The sequence below is a fragment of the Solanum pennellii genome, chromosome 12 (assembly GCF_001406875.1).
Source record: "Solanum pennellii chromosome 12, SPENNV200".
Classification (NCBI taxonomy): Eukaryota; Viridiplantae; Streptophyta; class Magnoliopsida; order Solanales; family Solanaceae; genus Solanum; species Solanum pennellii.
The window spans coordinates 80,524,030-80,543,308 of NC_028648.1; the positions used below are offsets into that span (position 1 = coordinate 80,524,030).

Consider the following 19,279-nt stretch of genomic DNA (forward strand, 5'->3'; position numbering starts at 1 on the left):
ATATGTATATATAATAGAAGAAAATATAATTTATTTGTTTTTTATTTACGTCTAATATATAAAAATTAAAATAAAATAATAAAAAGATTTAGTTGAAATATTAGAAAAGAGTCACAATATTTTGTACAGAGAAATCGGAAAATAACCCAAACGAACATAAGTTTTTTCTGTTAATAAATAAAATAATTCAAAATCCCTTCCGATCGCCGGCCGCCGCGTCGCCGCCGGCACGTTCGTCTCTCCGGGATCTCCTCCATATCGATGCGCGCATAGGAGAGCTGTAGGTTTACACACAGAATCAACATTTGAATCCATTTAGAGCTATAGAGAGAGGAAGCGAGGGGGGAGGAATCGGAAGGTGGAAGAGAACGATGATTACGAGATCGAAGCTAGCAGAGCAGCTGAGAGAGTATCAGATTAGATCGAAGCATGATTGGGCATCCGTCTCTTTCTTCTCTTCTACCTCTAACTTAACATCCTCAAGGTATCATTCATTTCCGATTAGGTTTTTTCTGTTTTACCTTTTGAATTGATGTCTCTCATGTTTTTGCTTATCATATGAAATTGCACTACTTAAAGCATTTGTGTGTTCTATGAGATTGTGGTTGAATTGATACTTGTGAGAATTGGATTTGATTTGGTAAATTCCAGCATTTGGAGGTTAATTTTTGTGATTATACTCGAGATTATAATATAGGATACTTCGATTACCGTATAGTGTTCATTTCTCGGACTCCTTTGTTTTGCTTGTGTAGTATTTTGCCTTTGTTTCTCGACTCCTGGGAGCAGAGGAAACAACCTTTCTACCTCCCAAGGTAGGGGGTAGGGGTATATACTACCTTCCCTGGATCTCACGTGTGGGATTACACACTGTTTCTGTTGTTTTCATCAAGCCGAGGTTCTATAGGGAACAACGTCTCTACCTTCAGGGTAGGGGTAAGTCTGGGTACACCTACCTCCTCCAGACCGCACTTTGTAGGATTATATTTGGTATGTTGTTGTTAGTTGATGATTTTGGCTCGATAAAGTCCTTTGGATGGTTAAAGATCGGGTCTTTTGAATAGAGGAACATTGTGAAGCTATTAGATATACTTCAAGTATTTGTTTGCCAGAAAATTTTCTGATGTGACTCGATTGATTGACAATCCTGTTTCACTAATTAGTCTAAAGAAATTACGCCATTTATGCAATGAAAGTGTTACATGAAAAACTAGGACTTCAAGAAGAATTCGAGGTTTCACAATTCAGGAACCAAGGAATTCTGATAGAATGGCTCTAAAAGAAGAAAAATATAGAAGTCGAAGTAGTTTTGTATTTGACAAGGCCGTAAACTGATTATAATGGGCTATTTATACACAAAGAAGGTCACTGAACTGCTTCTAATTGCAATTGGCCATTTCCTACCCTTCTTTGAATCTTTTGAATCATCTTCAGGGTTCCTCTTTCTTCATGAATTTGCTTGAGTTTGTCCTTATTTCAATAATAACATGCAGAAGCATTTGAGACTGAATGTGTTGTTCATTTGATGCTCAGTTCTCAATGAACATTTATCCTTCTCCTTGTTGTAATTTGTCAACAGCTCCTTGGAATTAACAAGTTTCCGTTCCTTCACTTCTCTCCTAAATCTAAAATATTGAAAACCCTTTCACATATATCCCTCATTATTATAGATATCATCTCACTCAGCAGCCGATATTTATTCGAAAACTCCTGAGTATCCATAATACTTTAAGGAGTGACCGCCATACAGCTTTTTGAACTTCTCCTGTTTCCCTCTTTCTAGTTATATTTTCATCAATAATGCTCAACCTAGTAGGATAGCTCACTCAGCAGTCTAGGTATTTTGTTAGTATTGTCTAGTAGGATAGCTCACTCAGCAGTCTAGGTATTTTGTTAGTATTGTCTTCCACCCACAAACCTTTTGACATGATGCCCACCTTAATTTATTGAATTTATGCCAACTCTGGATAAGATAGATCACCTGTGGTGAAATATAACCACATCAAAAGCCTTTACATCTATTAGTACATGCCTTCCTTTGCCCCTTATTTCATCCTACAAGTTCTTTTAGATTTGCTAGACTATTTTGGGTTCTTAAGCTGCAATAGGAAATAAGGAAAAATAATTACATTCAATGGTTACTGGATTGTAAGCTGGAATACTTTTATACCATGTACATTTCATTGGTGTTAGTCTTTTCTCAAAACCTTTCCACTGGATGCATTGAGAAGTAGACCACGGTATAAGGAATTTTCTCCACTTGAAATGATAGAATATTTACTGATGAATATAACGTACTACATGGTAGGTGTCCATCCCACTCTTGTTGAGTCTAATCATTATATACTATACTATCATGTCTAAGTTCCTTTGGACAGTCATTTCGTCATGGATTATTAAAAGCGACTCCTAACATTTTGAGGCTTCTCTACCTCTTTTTTTAATTTTTATATTGTTGATAACCTCTTTTTACTTTCTACTATTAGCTAACCTTCAGAAAGAAAATTTTTTGGTATGCTCAACACATTTTAGGACTTGATGTAAGCTATGGCACATAGGTTGATGTGCAAGTTCTTCCTTTTTATTCATTAGTGTTAAGAGTCAGACATGAGTTATTGGTAATAACAAGAAATTAGCAAATTAAAATGTCAAAGGAAGAGATGATTTATCATCATTTATTTTGAGAGATTTATTCAAAATCGTTGAATATACTAGTACATGTGGAGGTAGCAAATGCTGTATCGAGTGAAAATGTTAAGGCCGGATCTTTGATAATGGGACTGGATGAAGAATTAAGTGAATGGATCCTTACTGCTTGGTTCCTAGAACTGTGAAGAATAACATCTTTTTGCAAAGAAGGATTATCATTGTCTATGCATCCGGCTGTAACTTAAAATACGCTTTCCACTGTGCCGCCTTCTCTTATTTCTTTTGTCTTTGTTGATGCAGGGTGGATGTTGTCATCTTTGTGATATGGGAACTGGTTATTTTAGCGTTCCTGGTTTTCTCTGCCGTATCACTTTACTTCAGGCATCTAAAGCTTGCTTTTATTTTAGTATGTGTGACCTTGCTATTGCTTTTATGCATGAAAATAGCAAAACAAGTAAGATCAGCGCGCAAAAAGAAGCGAAGGATGCTTCTGCCATTATCCATGTAGAGAGGTGTAGAATGCAAGAATTATTTTACAACGTGGGACAAACTCTTTTTCCTGTAAATTAAGAGAAATATCTTACTACTATTTTGATGTTCCTTTGGTGCTTTTTTTCTTTCCTTAATACACAATGGAATTAGAGGCAAGCTGATCAAATGTTTTGGGATATAATTTAACAATAGAGCTATCTCGCCCGCTCCTATTACTGCAGATGTTTCGTCTTGTTGGTTTCATCCTTCATCATATTATGAAATTTCATATACCTTGCTTTTATTTCGTGGATTTTCATTACCCTGCTTGGCAATAGCGGAATATACAGTTGCAATGGATGTCAGAGTGTTGATATATTTCATGAGCAATATGGAAATAGATCGAGTAATCACTTCCATTTTTGCTTAAGTGCATTCTATTCAGCTCACCAATTATCTTCATTAGATGCTTACAGGAAATAATGCTTAGCAAGCAAAATATAAATGGCTGCAACCTGTTGTGCAGTGATCTAGTTGAAGTTGTAGAATGATGAAAATGAAAATCATAAAACTCACATTTTCGTTTGAAGGGTAGTTTGATGGAATAAGCTCTTGCTATGCCCGAGGTTCAGAAAAGGGTCGTATCATATGGGTTTATTGCTCATAGCTTTACCCTGCATTTCAATTATCTACAAGAGGTTGTTTCCATAACTCAAACCCGTGACCTCATGATAACATTAGGGGGGCGGGTCGAGTTAAATTTAGACAGGTCAAAATGAGCTGAGTCAATAACTGTATAATAGCGAATCATTCCCTTCATACTCCTCCACAATCATACCAAATTAATAATCAAGAGGAGTACACACTCGTTATTTAGCACAATAAAAACACTATGGCTGTTGAGAAAGTTACACTTACTAGAATGCAAAAATCATAAATCTTGTTCTCAGAGTTTTGATGTTGCTAACTTTATCAAATCCTTCCTAAGTATTTTCCCAGAAGGATTCTTGGGTATGGAAGCCACAAATGCAACTCTCCGAATTCTCTTATATGGAGCAACCTACACAAACAAACGCGATAAATTTGAGCATCACTACAAAACCAGTTTCAAGTCTGAGTTCTTATCATATATATTGATCTAGTAAAATGTGGCTATTCTAAATTTACCTGTTTCGTGATGAAATCCATGACTGCACTCTCTGATATAGTACTTCCAGTTTTTCGTACTACATATGCCATAGGAAACTGTCCAACCTCCTTATCCGGAAACCTTAAACACAACGAGATCAATGAAACGATCATCAGAAATTCATACTGAAACAGTAAAGCATAAGAGGAAGCGTGATTTGAAGAAATACTCACGGTATAACAGCAGCATCAGAAATTTCTGGATAAGTGAGCAATAAAGCCTCTAACTCTGCTGGAGGAACCTAGAAGATGATACGAAAAGTTGTTAAGAGAGTGTTGTAAGTTTTAATTATTGAGAAAAGTGTCAAATCATGTATAAAGCGCACTTAAGCTCTGAAGCGAGGAGCGAGACATGTTGAATCTTTCACCTCACTTATCCACTTCAATGTCGTCATCAAGACTTTAATACATACTTTTCCTTATCAATGAGCATAATCGCAACACTAAACAGTTGATATTTCACTTTACCATTTTTTTTTTCAGTTTATTCAAATAATTACATATACATAATTGTATTCTGTTTAAGTTTTTTTGTGCTTTACGCTTCTAGCCCCCAATGAACCTTAGAGCTTTTTTGTGTTTTTTTCCCTTGGATAATATTGATGTGCAAAATATGTTTTAGGGGATTTCGCAAAAAGCCAACTATATATAGGAAGAATCAGAGAGTTTGTTTTCATTTACCTGATAACCTTTATATTTGATGAGCTCCTTTAATCTATCAACCACAAAAATGAAACCATCTTCATCTATATAGCATAGATCTCCAGTTCTTAACCATCCATCAGAGTCTAGAGTGGAAGCTGTAGCTTCTTCATTACTGAAATAGCCTGTTTATCGCAACAGAATTGAATAAGTTAACGGATAAGGGCAATAGAAAATACGCAACACTATCATGAATGAAGGCTAAAACAATAGGTCAATAAATATCACTCGCACAGACTTGTGAATTACCAATGAACTAAGCATTGATATGAAAAGAAAAGGGCAACCAGGTGCACAAAGCATCTCGCTTAGCAGGGTTCAGGGAAGGGCCGCACCCCTATGGGTGTGATGTAGACAATCTATCTTCCTTGGCAAGACCCCGTGATGTATAGATCAAACGGGGATAACTTTATTGTTGCTCCAAAGATTGCTTGGGTCAAAATATCAAACTAATTTCCCTATACCTATATATAATAAACAATTTCTAACATGTAAAAGTAAATCCTCTAAGGTGATATTGAACTGACTTACAATTTGATTCTTTGTTGTGCAAGTGACTACTCAGTTAATGTATAATATATCCAGTGAAAGATAGATTATACATTTCGATATTTCTATCCCGTGAAAATAGAGAGACTGTTTATTAAGTAATTTAATTTTGGTCCAGTTGATGTACAAAAACAAGAAATAAAAGTGTTGAATATTTCTTCATAGTACCCCATTATTTTATGGGACCATCAAAGCACTATCAGTAAATTGTGGGGCAGACAAAACATAACTCAATTATTGCGAACAACAAAACATAGGTCCAAAAAAAATAACATAATATTTAAACGTGTCATTTAATCAGTCTTACGTATTTATATCTCTTTCAATTCTTTCTTTATTATACCCATCTAGTCCAAACATGTACCATATATAACTCAATTATTGCTAACAACAAAACATAAGTCCAAAAAAAATAACATAATATTTAAATGTGTCATTTAATCAGTTTTACGTATTTATGTCGTCTAATTTTGGATATATACAAGAATATTCAAACGTATATAAAGCTGAACAATTAGATAAACACGTTTTATGTAGCAATTTACCTTCTACACGACATTATCATGTCACGTGAGATATGTGTATCGACAAGTTAAATGACACGTTTATACAGTATGCGCATAAAAAGTCATACCTTTCATAATGGTAGGTCCTCTTAGCCAAAGCTCACCGGTCTTATTCACCGGCAACGCTTTTCCACTCTCAGGATCAACAATTTTCCCTTCCATGCTCGGCGACAACAACCCCGCCGTTCCATATCTCCGGCTCTCCTTCAGAGAATCCGTCGACGACCCGATTCCGGTCGATTCCGTCAACCCATACCCTTGCAAAATCCTCACAGATGGATACTTCTCTACAAATCCCTCAATCACCTCCTTACTCAACGGAGCACCACCGCAGAGAACACACGCCAAGCTGCTTAAATCATATTTATTCTTAATCCAATCGGCGTTATTCACAAGCGCAACGAGAATTGGAGGCACTAATGGTAGACAAGTTGCTTTGTATTTGTGAATCGATGAGAGCATTTCATCCATTTCGAATTTTGATAATACAACAACAGTAGATCCATATGCTAATAATCCAGCTGCAAACGCTGCTAATCCGTAAATATGAAACATAGGTACAGTACAAATGAAGGTTTGTACACCTTCAACTAGATTGAATCGACTGACTATAGTTTGAACCATGGCGATTAGGTTTTTGTGAGATGAAATAACTCCTTTGCTTGCTCCGGTAGTACCAGATGAGTAAAGCAGAGTAGCTACGTCGTTTTGTGTAACTCGCTCTTTCAATCTGCTTTCACGAGGTTTTCTCTGAATCAATTTCTGTAAATCCCCAACGATTTTGAGATTCGAATTTGAATCACTCACTCCGTCGATTAAAATCACCGGCAGATTAGATCCGGTGAGTTTCGGGAGGAGTTGAGGGATTGTAAAAGCGAGGACAGGATTCGAATCCTTGATCTGTTTAGCGATTTCGCTGTTCGTGTTGAGTGGATTTGTTGTAGTGATTATAGCTCCGAGTGACATAACGGCGAGACAAATAATAGGGAAGAAAATGGAATTAGGAGAAAGGAGAAGAACAACGTCACCTTTACGAATACTCATATCAACTGATAAACTGGTAGCTAACGACTCAACGGCGTTCCATACGTCGGAGAAACTGAGTTTCCGATCAGTCGTTGCATCGATGAAAGCGATTTTCCCGCTATGTGCTCGTGAAGAAATGAAAGTTGTTACATCGATAGATTCATTCGCCGGAAACGAAATCGGTCTACGTTTACTGTAGAAAGTTGAATTCACCGGAGAATAGCCGGATTTTGGATCGACGGTAGAATTATTGTTATACTGTGCCATTATCAGAATTGAACATCTATAAAAATAGTTAAAGACTTAAGAGTGTTTTTTAAACTGAAAAAATAGGGATTTTTTAACAGATTTTGAATACGAAGAGAGTAATAATATATAGTTTTTTAGAATATTAATAGATCACCAAAGTTGATCGTTACTCTTTGATTATTTTTTTTGAGAGTAATGTTTTGCATGCAGATTACGTGTTTATTATTTATAGAATATAGAAACTTGTGGATCAACTTCCAATTGTCACTTTTAAGTGTGTCAGTACTAGTGTTCATTTTCAATAAAGTTTTTAATTTCTAGAATTTACCATTGGGGTCTATGGATGACCAAAAGGGTGGAGGGGATCGAGTTTAATCAACAAGAGTACAGACTCATTATTTAGCACAATAACAACACTATGCCTGCTGAGAAAGTTACACTTACTAAAATGCAAAAATCATAAATCTTGTTCTCAGAGTTTTGATGTTGCTAACTTTATCAAATCCTTCCTAAGTATTTTCCCAGAAGGATTCTTCGGTATGGAAGCCACAAATGCAACTCTCCGAATTCTCTTATATGGAGCAACCTACACAAACAAACGCGATAAATTTGAGAATCACTACAGATTCTATAACCAGAAATCGAAAACCAGTTTCAAGTCTGAGTTCTTATCATATATATTGATCTAGTAAAATGTAACTATTCTAAATTTACCTGTTTCGCGATGAAATCCATGACTGCACTCTCTGATAGAGTACTTCCAGTTTTACGTACTACATATGCCATAGGAAACTGTCCAACCTCCTTATCCGGAAACCTTAAACACAAAGAGATCAATGAAACGATCATCAGAAATTCATACTGAAACAGTAAAGCATAAGAGGAAGCGCGATTTGAAGTAACACTCACGGTATAACAGCAGCATCAGAAATTTCTGGATGAGTGAGCAATAAAGCCTCTAACTCTGCTGGAGGAACCTAGGAGATGATACGAAAAGTTGTTAAGAGAGTGTTGTAAGTTTTAACTATAGAGAAAAGTGTCAGATCATGTATAAAGCGCACTTAAGCTCTGAAACGAGGAGCAAGACATGTTGAATCTTTCACCTCACTTATCCACTTCAATGTCGTCATCAAGACTTTACTACATACTTTTCCTTACCAATGAGCATAATCGTGAAATGCTGTAACAGTTGATATTTCACTTTACCATTTCTTTTTTCAGTTTATTCAAATACTACATATACATATTTGTATTCTGTTTTAAGTTTTTTTGTGCTTTACGCTTCTAGCCCCCAATGGACTTTAGAGCTTTTTTACATTTTTCGCCTTAGATAACATTGATGTGCAAAATATGTTTTAGGGGATTTCGCGAAAAGCCAACTATATATAGGAAGAAGGAGAGAGTTTGTTTTCATTTACCTGATAACCTTTATATTTGATGAGCTCCTTTAATCTATCAACCACAAAAATGAAACCATCTTCATCTATATAGCATAGATCTCCAGTTCTTAACCATCCATCAGAGTCTAGAGTGGAAGCAGTAGCTTCTTCATTACTGAAATAACCTGTTTTTCACAGGAAAATAATCATGAATGAAGGCTATAATAATAGGTCAATGGATATCACTCTCACAAACTTGTGAATTATCGATGAACCAAGCATAGGTACGAAAAGAAAAGAGCAACCAGGTGCACAAAGCATCTCGCTTAGCAGGGTTTGGGGAATTAAGGGCCGACCCCTAGGTGTGTGATGTAGATTGTCTACCATAATGCAAGCATTACTTCCGTGGCAAGATTCCCTGATCTATAGATTATACAAGATAACTTAATCATTCCTCTAAGGCTCGCTTGGGTCAAAACATCAAACTAATTTCCAAATACCTAGTCGTTATCCCTATCTCTTGAAGATATACAGTTTCCGAAAGACCCTACTTCAATTGGTGTAAAAAAAACAAGAAATGGAGAAAGTGCTGAATATTTCTTCAGTCCCCCCATTAGTTTATGGGACCATCAAAGCACTATGAGTAAATAGTGGGGCAGACAAAACATAATGCAAGTTTTATATTAATCATTACACTTTCATTATGTATGGACAGGAACAAGAGCTCACTAGCCAGAGAAGAAGATTTTTTCAAAGCAAGGAGTGCTGAGGCATTTCATCAAAATTAAATGACATGTAAATTGAAAATAAATCTTTTAAAAAGGGAAAATACCCCAACATTTTTCATTTTATATGATAGTGCATTATTGAGCATAAAATTCAAAAAAGAAGAGAGGTTTGAAACTTATAATCATAACCTTGCATAATTTTTTATTTAGCTTACATAGCATGATTATCTTTATTGCTATAAAAACATGCATGTTGAAGTTCAAGTTAAACCATTTTTGACACATATTCAGAAGGAAATAGCGTCTCGAGTAAATCGAGAACCATGATATCTCAAATTTAAAGTCTAACAAAACTAGATGTTTTCTTTCAATTTATTCATGTTTTGGTGAATAGAGTTAATCGAGAGGTGCGAAAAACAACAACTAACCCCATAAAATGAGTTATATGTATGCAAACTAGCCCTGACATCACTGTTATAAAAATAAAAAAATAAAAGATTTGCCCATCTCTTTCAATTCTTTCTTTATTATTCCCGTCTAGTCCAAACATGTACCATATATAACTCAATTATTACTAACAACAAAACATAAGTCCAAAAGAAATCATAATATCTTGAACGTGTCATTTAATCTGTCTTACGTATTAACAAGGATATCATGTAAAATTGAACAATTAAATACACATGTTTTACATAGCAATTTACCTTCTACACGACATTATCATGTCACGTAAAATATGTATATCGACAAGTTAAATGACACGTTTATACAGTATGCGCGTAAAAAGTCATACCTTTCATAATGGTAGGTCCTCTTAGCCAAAGCTCACCGGTCTTATTCACCGGCAAAGCTTTTCCACTCTCAGGATCAACAATTTTCCCTTCCATGCTCGGCGACAACATTCCCGCCGTTCCATATCTCCGGCTCTCCTCCAAAGAATCCGTTGACGCCCCGATTCCGGTAGACTCTGTCAACCCATACCCTTGCAAAATCCTCACAGATGGATACTTCTCTACAAATCCCTCAATCACTTCCTTACTCAACGGAGCACCGCCGGAGAGAACACTCGCCAAGCTGCTTAAATCATATTTTTTCTTAATCCAATCAGCGTTATTCACAAGCGCAACGAGAATTGGAGGCACTAATGGTAGAGAAGTTGCTTTGTATTTGTGAATCGATGAGAGCATTTCATCCATTTCGAATTTTGATAATACAACAACAGTAGATCCAGATGCTAATAACCCAGCTGCAAACGCTGCTAATCCGTAAATATGAAACATAGGTACAGTACAAATGAAGGTTTGTACACCTTCATCTAGATTGAATCGACTGACTATAGTTTGAACCATGGCGATTAGGTTTTTGTGAGATGAAATAACTCCTTTGCTTGCTCCGGTAGTACCAGATGAGTAAAGCAGAGTAGCTACGTCGTCTTGTGTAACTCGCTCTTTCAATCTGCTTTCACTAGGTTTTCTCTGAATCAATTTCTGTAAAACCCCAACGATTTTGAGATTCGAATTTGAATCATTCACTCCGTCGATTAAAATCACCGGGAGATTAGATCCGGTGAGTTTCGGGAGTAGTTGAGGGATTGTAAAAGCGAGAACAGGATTCGAATCCTTGATCTGTTTAGCGATTTCGCTGTTCGTGTTGAGTGGATTTGTTGTAGTGATTATAGCTCCGAGTGACATAACGGCGAGACAAACAATAGGGAAGAAAATGGAATTAGGAGAAAGGAGAAGAACAACGTCACCTTTACGAATACTCATATCAACTGATAAACTGGTAGCTAACGACTCAACGGCGTTCCATACGTCGGAGAAACTGAGTTTCCGACCAGTCGTAGCATCGATGAAAGCGATTTTCCCGCTATGTGCTCGTGAAGAAATGAAAGTTGTTACATCAATAGATTCATTCGCCGGAAACGGAATTGGTCTACGTTTGCTGTAGAAAGTTGAATTCGCCGGAGAATAGCCGGATTTTGGATCGACGGTTGAATTATTGTTATACTGTGCCATTATCGGGATTGTCCGTCTATCTATTTTACGACGATTGAAAAATAGTTAAGAGTAATGTTTTTTAAACTGAAAAGGTAGGAATTTTATAACAGATTTTGAATCTGAGAGATTATAATATATAGTTTTTAGAATATTTTTAGATCACCAAAGTTGACTGTTACTTTGATTATTTTTTTTAGAGTAATGTTTTGCATGTAGATTACGTGTTTATTATTTATAGGATATAGAAAATTGTGGATCAACTTCCAATTGTCACTTAAAGTGTGTCAGTAATAATGTTCATTTCCAATAAAGTTTTTTAATTTCTAGAATTACTATTGGGGTCACCCAAAATGGCGAGACGGTTTGAGCTTAACTCATAAAATTTTTTAATTTACCTTATTTTATATTTGTATAAAAAAAATTTTAATTTTCTATTTGCCTTACTCCGTTTCGTATAACTTTTTTGATTTTTTTTTTAATTAAGTTTGATATTTAAAAAGAAAAATTATTAATTTATAAACTGATTTTCAACTTTTTATGCTTAGGTTCATCACGTTTTTATTTTTATTTTTGGTCTTTTGGAACCATATGCCTACTTTTTGTATACTTTAGACCAATTTCAACACGATCAAAACGTGGATAATAATGAGACTAGTATTATTATTTTTCAGTTTTTGTGTCCACCATTCATATTAAAATTTTGCTAAATTTAAATCACGTATTATATTATTTATTTGAAGATGACACTTGTAAGTACATATTTTTTTTAAATAAATTTATTTTAAAATGTATTTACAAAATCAAAATAATGATAGTGTATTTGAAAAAAAAATAACTTAGGAGAAATGGTAAACTTGGTTGTGTATGCCATTCTTTTTTTTTGCATGGTTTCTTATTGGTCTATAAATTGGCATCTTGCATTTATGAAACGATGAGACAGTAACAAAAACTATCAATTTCATTTTACGCGGTTGAATTAGTTTCTTAGGATAGTGTCTGGCACGACTCAATTATAATTATATTATATACTATAATAGTGAAATTTTAATTGTTCCTTAACAATTTATATTTTCTTCGGTTCATTTTTTAATTTTCATAATTTTTTATTTCAGTATCAAACTATAAGAATTTTGACTTAACATTTTACGGTGTATATTTTCTTCATTTTACTGTGCAAAAAGTTTATAATTTATATTACATTCTGTATAGCTTTTGAATATCGAAAGTTTTTGTTTAAAATATCAAATTATTGTAATTTAATTTTATATATAAATCAAAGTGACTTTTTAAAAATAAAAATAGACGGAGGAAACATTATTTATTCTTATGGAGGACTTGAAAGTTGGACCTAAGACCAGTTTTATTAGAAAACCATAAGATTAATTAGTTACGTTGTGATTTTATGTATATACACATAGATAACGTGAATCAATTTAATGCAATTTAATTGATTTATAATAAGTTTTTATACTATTTCTTATATTATTTTGATTTACCTTATTTACATTTATAATGTAAAATAACTTTTTATACTATAAATGACAATTTAGTATTTAATTAATATGTTATGGTAGGTACAAAAATGATTCGTATATCAATAAAAACAAGAAATTAGATTGATTGATAATTAGTTGATATGTGTTAGTACTTTAGCACAGTATATTTTTAATTATCATATTATGTTTTTTAAGAATTAATTTGACTAATTTTTTAAGATAAATTAAATTATATTGATTCAATATCTTAAATAAAAAAACTCATAAATTCAAAAATTATATATATAAAAAAGTTTTATACATTTTAATTTTTTACATATCAATACAATAAAAAAATATATTATTAAATATTAATTAAAATTACTTTATTTGACTTTCAAAAAGAAAATTATCGCAATTAAAAATAGACGGAGATAATTATTTAGTTAATTAGAAGGACAAATATTAAAATTTGTTGCCATGCAGACATTATTAAATTGAGTCAGTATAATCAGAAGTTTTTTTAAAAAAAAATAAAAAGTACTTGTAAATGTTCACACTATGCTAGTTGGTGGTCTGTGGAGTCTTAGAAAATCTTCTATAAAAAAAATCGATATTCATATTAAAACTCGATAAAATTTTTAAAATTTATAAAGAACAATTTAATATTCGGATTGAGAGTACACCACGCTCTTTAACAAAACTGATTTGATACTAATTTTAAAAATTTCAATTTGAGATAGATTTAATTTAAAATAAAGATTTTTTTTAATTACTCTACCATATTATTTATTAATTTAATTATCTCTTTGTTTGTTAGTAAAAATGGAGGATGAGTAGTTATACCTCTTCCTTCTTTTTTAGGCTTAATATATCGATAGCATCTCAAATATATATTTAATTTTATTTAGACAGATAAATAAATTATGATTTATTTTAATTAAGTATCTGGATGCATGATATTATAATCTTATTAGATACTTTGATTCATATATTACACCTTTAAAAATAACGAATCTGATCATTATAATTGAATTACGAGATTTGTGAATTTATTTTTGCAAGTAACCTTAGATGTAGTTGACATAAATTAAAAGGAGATCTCCCTTGATTTTTCATCGAGCAATATATATATATATATATATATATATATATATAACTAAAATTTATTAATTATTGAGCTACTTGTGCATTGATCTTAATTGATTAACTAAAAGAATATTTGGCAATAGATTAAAGCCCTTCAAATAATTAATAGGAAGTTAAATTACTAGCTCCTACAATATTATTATTTCTTCTTTAATTTACTAATAAGTAAGTAAATTTAAAAGTGAAACTCTTGTTCGAATTAATCTTCGAATAATACATTCAAGTTCTTCTTCAAGATTCTCAATGGCTAATTCCACGGCTTCTAATCTTTTATTAGCACATTGTAACGTCATCGTATCACATTTTTCCCATGAACTTAAGCTATTTACTCTCATTAATAACTTTGGACCAAAATACCCTTTACTCGATTTTCGTGTCACATTTGGACTTGGCATTGACATAAGTGCCATCAAAGATTCCAATATTGACATTGTTGCCACTCTAACTTCTCTTAATACATTAACAACCACCATAAGATTATTTTCATTATCTATCGACGATGAATCGATACACTTAGTGTTATATTTCATTCCTTTCAAGGAATGCAATCGCTTTAACATCTCTTTCTTCAACTTCTTCCTATGGCAATGAAAAGGCGCGAACTTGTTCTCTGTTGTCGCGTTTTCCCCAACACTAATTCGTCTAAACGTGCACTTCAGATCATGGACGTGATCCTTAACAAGCAAAAGAACATCTTTAGTGGTACCACAAACGTCCAACATCCTTAACGATGTTTCTGAAACCTCGTGTGTCCATTTCTCCTGACCCTGATGAGCGATTTCTCGTTTGATCACCGGGGAGTGAAGCATGTCGTTAGCCGATTCGTGCAAGTCTCTTAGAGCATCAAAATTTGGGAGTGCCATTGAAGTTTTTTCTTGGAGAAGATTAAGGATTGTTAGAAAATATTGTTGAAATTTGAGATTAATGTACTTTGTTATTACATCTAAAATGTTAGCAATGTATTTATAGTTAACTAGAGAAAATTAATTAAAGATGGATTATTATTATTATTAATTGAGATCTGAGATCTCTTAGGAAAAAGGACAGAAGGATCCTTTTTTTGTACGGATTTGGTGTTCTATAATTGGCAACAGCTAAGGTACCAAAATTTGTTCCCTTAGGAAACTTCATTGGAAATGAGAAATGGAGAAAAATATGAGTAATTGATACATTGATTGATTAGTTGATATAGTATAGTAGAGTCCGGAGCCTAAAGGGTAAAAAATGTTAACAAAAATTTCAAAACGGTATATGAAATTTCTTTTTAACCAAAAGGGCAAAATCGCTCGCGAAGTAGCGATTTTGTCCACTGAAAAAAGCAAAATCGCTGCTATAGCAGCGATTTGTTAAATTTGCTTTTTTTTTTAAAAAAAAAAAAATATAACAAAATCGCTCCCTCGGGAGCGATTTTCAAAATAAAAATCTTTTTTTTAATATTTCTTTTATATGTCGCTGCTTAGGCAGCGACTTGTGTATAATTTTTTTTAATTAATATTTTTTGCTTTTTTTTTTATAAAAAAAGTTTAAATCAATTTTTTATTTTTTTTTAAATCAAATAGCTGCCAAGGCAATGATTTTTAATTTATTTTTTTAAAAAAAATAAATCGCTGCCAAGGCAGCGATTTTAAATCAAATTTTTTTTAGTGATTTAATTTTTAAAAATTAAAAAAGAAATAATTAAAAATCGCAGCAATTTAATTTTAAAAAAATATTGTTTTCATTTAAACTTTTTTAAATAAAAGAAGCAAAAAAAAAAAATTTAAGGTAATGTCGCTGCATAAGCAGCGACTTACTTAAAAAGGTTATTAAAAAAATTTTGAAAATTGAAAATCGCTCCCTCGGGAGCGATTTTGTTTTTATTTTATTTTTTTTTTAAAAAAATCAAATTTAACAAAATATAGCAGCGATTTTGCTTTTTCCAATGGACAAAATCGCTACTTCGCGAGCGATTTTGCCCTTTTGGTTAAAAAGAAATTTCATATACTGTTTTAGAATTTTTGTTAACATTTTTTACCCTTTAGGCTTCGGACTCTAGTATAGTAGTTGACTAGTTTTATTTTTTAATTATTATTATTCATTTAGTATTCGATATTTATATTCAATATTAATATTAGAGTCTGATTAAATTCGAATTTCGTTGAAAAGTCACATATTGATCGTAAGCAACCCTAACAAAGACGACTCCATTTATATCCAGAAGAAAGTTGAACTTGACACCTCTAATTAAGAATAAGTATTACTATTCTATCACAAACCCTAATTGGTAGTTGATTAGTTGTTAAGATATTCTTGTTTGTGGATTAGTGTTAGTTTATTTGTAGGATTTCATTTAGTTATATTATACTATGTATACAAATGTTTGTTAGTATATGTGTATAGTATGTTATTCTTCTATTTCATTTCTTCTGTTTAATCGTGTTATTTTTGTGTCGAATTTTTCTTTATATCATGTTTTGATTATTTTAATTTCCTATTAAGGGTTTATCAGAAATAACTTCTCTATTCCACAAAGATAGAAGTATTTAGATCTGCGTAAATAATTTTATGTATTCTACCTCCTAAAGATTATATTTGTACGATTACACAATATAATTTTCTTATGTTATATTACTAATGTTATAGTTGAGGAAGTAATATTTTTATATAATTAATTAATGTATAAAATTATAGTTTATAATAGTTGGTAGCATGCAAATACATGCATGTAGAGAAAAAGATGCCATAGCCGATATTTAATTTGTCTCTATGCAGACAAAATGTTTGCTAATTGAGGAGCATTTAGTCACTAATAAACATTCTAATTATAATTAATTTTAGCTTTTTTTTTCATGATGATTAAGAAAATAATAAATATAATACGTATTGTTTACTTAGTAAACAACAATTAATTTTGGTCTTAAAAATTTTGAAACAAAGTTATTTTAAAATATATTTTTTTGAGCTTTAGCGATGGTTAATTAAAATACGATAAATTAACGCCAGTGGAAAACTTCCAAGAAAATTCTTAAAAAACAAAGAATTTTTTTTGTTTTAATGAAAATTGAGGATAAGTACTTGAATAATGTACTCTTATTTTTCTTCTAATTTCTTTAATTGATTGAAAATTTTAAATATTTATGAACCCATGTGTTCTTAATCATGTGGGAGGTCCAAAAAAAAGATTTTAAAATGAAGATGATGCAAATGATTTCAATAATAGCACGTTATATTGTTTCTTCAAGCAAAGCAACCCAAATTAATAATTTCATGAAAATTTAAAAAAGAAAAAAAAATCTCCCAAGATTTATTATTCATGTTTTTTTCCCTTAAAATAATTAATGTTTGATTAAAAGGAAAGATGAATAAGTGTAGCAAATTAAGTATGAGAAATTAATCATATTTATTCTTTGTTAGTAGGTTGATACAATTACATGTCTCTATCGTTATACATATACTCATATTAATGTTTGATTCGTGAAGTCAAATAATAATAATGTTTTTATAACACTATTAATATTTAATATTATTTTATAGAGAAAAATGTTTGAAGTATATCCGAACTTTAATCGAAATTACTGTTATGATATCAAATTTTGGAAAGAACCTTTATCTCCTGAACTATTTAATAGTGTATTTTAAAGGTATGTATGTGCCCACGTGGACATAAAAATTATTACATAATGATAAATAATAATGTGTCAACGTAGTCACATATATACCTTTAAAATACACTATTAAATAGTTCAGGGAGTAAAAAATCCTTCATAAAGTTTGGTATCGTAACAACAATTTCGGCCAAAATTAAATTATTTTTCAAGCATTTTCCCCCGCTTTATACAATGATTCATATTTTATATATTTACTGATTTGTATATAAATACAAAATGTGGTTAACATTTTATTATATGTACATCAAGATTGAAAGTAATGAGGCAAAACTCATATCTTCAAACTTAATTGATATATTTCACAAAATAAAACATTATGGTAAAATTATGAGTTTAAAAAAACTTTAGGGATTAAAAAGACTCATAATTATATTTAATAGATCAAGATAGATTTGCAGTCATAAATGAGGGACAATTTTAGCTAAAAAATTAGTTAAAGTATGAAAATTAGTATTTAATCCTTACTGTTAACAATATTTTCACATCAAGTCCACTCAATTTCTCTTTTTAGTCAAAAACCTCGCCGGCGATTTCTCTCAGCTCTACTCCGGTGAAATCGCCGCCATGAATCTCCGTATCGTCGACAAAGAGGAGCAAGACAATCGGTATGACCTCTTCGACGTTCACTTCCACAGCGATGTAATCAAAACAACGGTAACTCCCGATCCCGATATCATAACTCAATGGATCTCCGAAACTGAATCTTCTCACTCCGTCAATCGCCGTCTCATCGCCGGACTTGACGTTGAATGGCGTCCTAACTTCAACCGTAACCAGCAAAACCCGGTCGCCGTTCTCCAGATCTGCGTTGATCGGCGTTGCCTCATTATCCAACTCCTCTACTGTCAATCAATCCCGGAGTCTCTGTTCAATTTTCTCGGGAATCGTGAGTATGATTTCGTCGGAATTGGAATTGAAAGCGATGTGGAGAAATTGTTGGAGGATTATGAGCTGAATGTGAAGAATGTGGTGGATTTGAGAGGAATTGCTGCTGATGTATATGGTATGAAGAATTTGAAGAATGCTGGGTTGAAGGAACTATGCAATGTTGTTCTGGAAAAGGAGATTGTTAAGCCAAAATCTGTTACTATGGGTAGATGGGATAGTGAATGGTTGAGTTTGAATCAAATTCAATATGCTTGTCTTGATGCTTTTGTTTCTTCTGACATTGCTAAGCACTTGAATGTTGGTGCTTCTTCTTCTGGGTCCTAAAACTTCGAAGATATTAGAATCCGACTATTTCGAATTTACGTACAGAAGAAAAAGCTTCGAAGAATATTAGAATCCGACTATTTCGAACTTATGTAGAGAAGAAACAGTATAGAATTTGATGGATGAAGTTTTATTTGAGAATTTGTTGCGTATTTACTTTGTCACGTTTCGTTTCTTATATTTGGGTAGACTTTCATAACAACTATCGTGTAATATTTCATGTTAAATTTATGAATGTTATACGTTGTTTGACAGACCATCGACTCAAGTAAAAATATATACATAAAGC

The 19,279-nt window shown here is 32.4% G+C and overlaps 5 protein-coding genes across 5 annotated transcripts; 2 read left to right on the plus strand and 3 right to left on the minus strand.

The window, feature by feature from the left end:
* Window positions 1–113: 113 nt before the first annotated feature.
* Window positions 114–3,424, plus strand: LOC107005667. Its single transcript, XM_015204309.2, has 2 exons — window positions 114–484; window positions 2,950–3,424. The coding sequence occupies exons 1-2, from the start codon at window positions 372–374 to the stop codon at window positions 3,155–3,157; spliced, it is 321 nt and encodes a 106-aa protein (XP_015059795.1). The 5' UTR covers window positions 114–371; the 3' UTR covers window positions 3,158–3,424.
* Window positions 3,425–3,896: 472 nt separating this feature from the next.
* LOC107005532 (4-coumarate--CoA ligase-like 5) lies at window positions 3,897–7,574 on the minus strand. Its single transcript, XM_015204148.2, has 5 exons — window positions 6,194–7,574; window positions 4,990–5,135; window positions 4,483–4,550; window positions 4,288–4,390; window positions 3,897–4,180 (listed from the first exon to the last, which is right to left on the minus strand). Exons 1-5 carry the CDS (start codon window positions 7,416–7,418, stop codon window positions 4,067–4,069), a joined length of 1,656 nt encoding a protein of 551 aa, XP_015059634.1. The 5' UTR covers window positions 7,419–7,574; the 3' UTR covers window positions 3,897–4,066.
* A 170-nt stretch (window positions 7,575–7,744) lies between these two features.
* Window positions 7,745–11,704, minus strand: LOC107005179 (4-coumarate--CoA ligase-like 5). The gene is made up of 5 exons (XM_015203703.2): window positions 10,301–11,704; window positions 8,819–8,964; window positions 8,310–8,377; window positions 8,115–8,217; window positions 7,745–7,986 (listed from the first exon to the last, which is right to left on the minus strand). Exons 1-5 carry the CDS (start codon window positions 11,523–11,525, stop codon window positions 7,873–7,875), a joined length of 1,656 nt encoding a protein of 551 aa, XP_015059189.1. The 5' UTR covers window positions 11,526–11,704; the 3' UTR covers window positions 7,745–7,872.
* Window positions 11,705–14,190: 2,486 nt separating this feature from the next.
* On the minus strand, window positions 14,191–15,051 carry LOC107006830. The gene has a single exon (XM_015205348.2). It carries the CDS (start codon window positions 14,992–14,994, stop codon window positions 14,290–14,292), a length of 705 nt encoding a protein of 234 aa, XP_015060834.1. The 5' UTR covers window positions 14,995–15,051; the 3' UTR covers window positions 14,191–14,289.
* Window positions 15,052–18,238: 3,187 nt separating this feature from the next.
* Window positions 18,239–19,146, plus strand: LOC107005250 (Werner Syndrome-like exonuclease). Its single transcript, XM_015203788.2, has one exon. It carries the CDS (start codon window positions 18,343–18,345, stop codon window positions 18,988–18,990), a length of 648 nt encoding a protein of 215 aa, XP_015059274.1. The 5' UTR covers window positions 18,239–18,342; the 3' UTR covers window positions 18,991–19,146.
* Window positions 19,147–19,279: the final 133 nt, after the last annotated feature.

What these genes read in the sequence shown, in the direction of transcription:
- LOC107005667 (XM_015204309.2), top strand. Translation starts at nt 372, where the DNA reads ATGATTACGAGATCGAAGCTAGCAGAGCAGCTGAGAGAGTATCAGATT. An exon ending in TCTAACTTAACATCCTCAAG is followed by an intron (nt 485 to 2,949) that starts GTATCATTCATT and finishes TTGTTGATGCAG; the next exon opens with GGTGGATGTTGTCATCTTTG.
- LOC107005532 (XM_015204148.2), bottom strand. Translation starts at nt 7,418, where the DNA reads ATGGCACAGTATAACAATAATTCTACCGTCGATCCAAAATCCGGCTAT. An exon ending in TCAAATATAAAGGTTATCAG is followed by an intron (nt 4,551 to 4,989) that starts GTAAATGAAAAC and finishes ATCATCTTCTAG; the next exon opens with GTTCCTCCAGCAGAGTTAGA. An exon ending in TCTGATGCTGCTGTTATACC is followed by an intron (nt 4,391 to 4,482) that starts GTGAGTATTTCT and finishes GTTGTGTTTAAG; the next exon opens with GTTTCCGGATAAGGAGGTTG.
- LOC107005179 (XM_015203703.2), bottom strand. Translation starts at nt 11,525, where the DNA reads ATGGCACAGTATAACAATAATTCAACCGTCGATCCAAAATCCGGCTAT. An exon ending in AGGACCTACCATTATGAAAG is followed by an intron (nt 8,965 to 10,300) that starts GTATGACTTTTT and finishes TGTGAAAAACAG; the next exon opens with GTTATTTCAGTAATGAAGAA. An exon ending in TCAAATATAAAGGTTATCAG is followed by an intron (nt 8,378 to 8,818) that starts GTAAATGAAAAC and finishes ATCATCTCCTAG; the next exon opens with GTTCCTCCAGCAGAGTTAGA.
- LOC107006830 (XM_015205348.2), bottom strand. Translation starts at nt 14,994, where the DNA reads ATGGCACTCCCAAATTTTGATGCTCTAAGAGACTTGCACGAATCGGCT.
- LOC107005250 (XM_015203788.2), top strand. Translation starts at nt 18,343, where the DNA reads ATGAATCTCCGTATCGTCGACAAAGAGGAGCAAGACAATCGGTATGAC.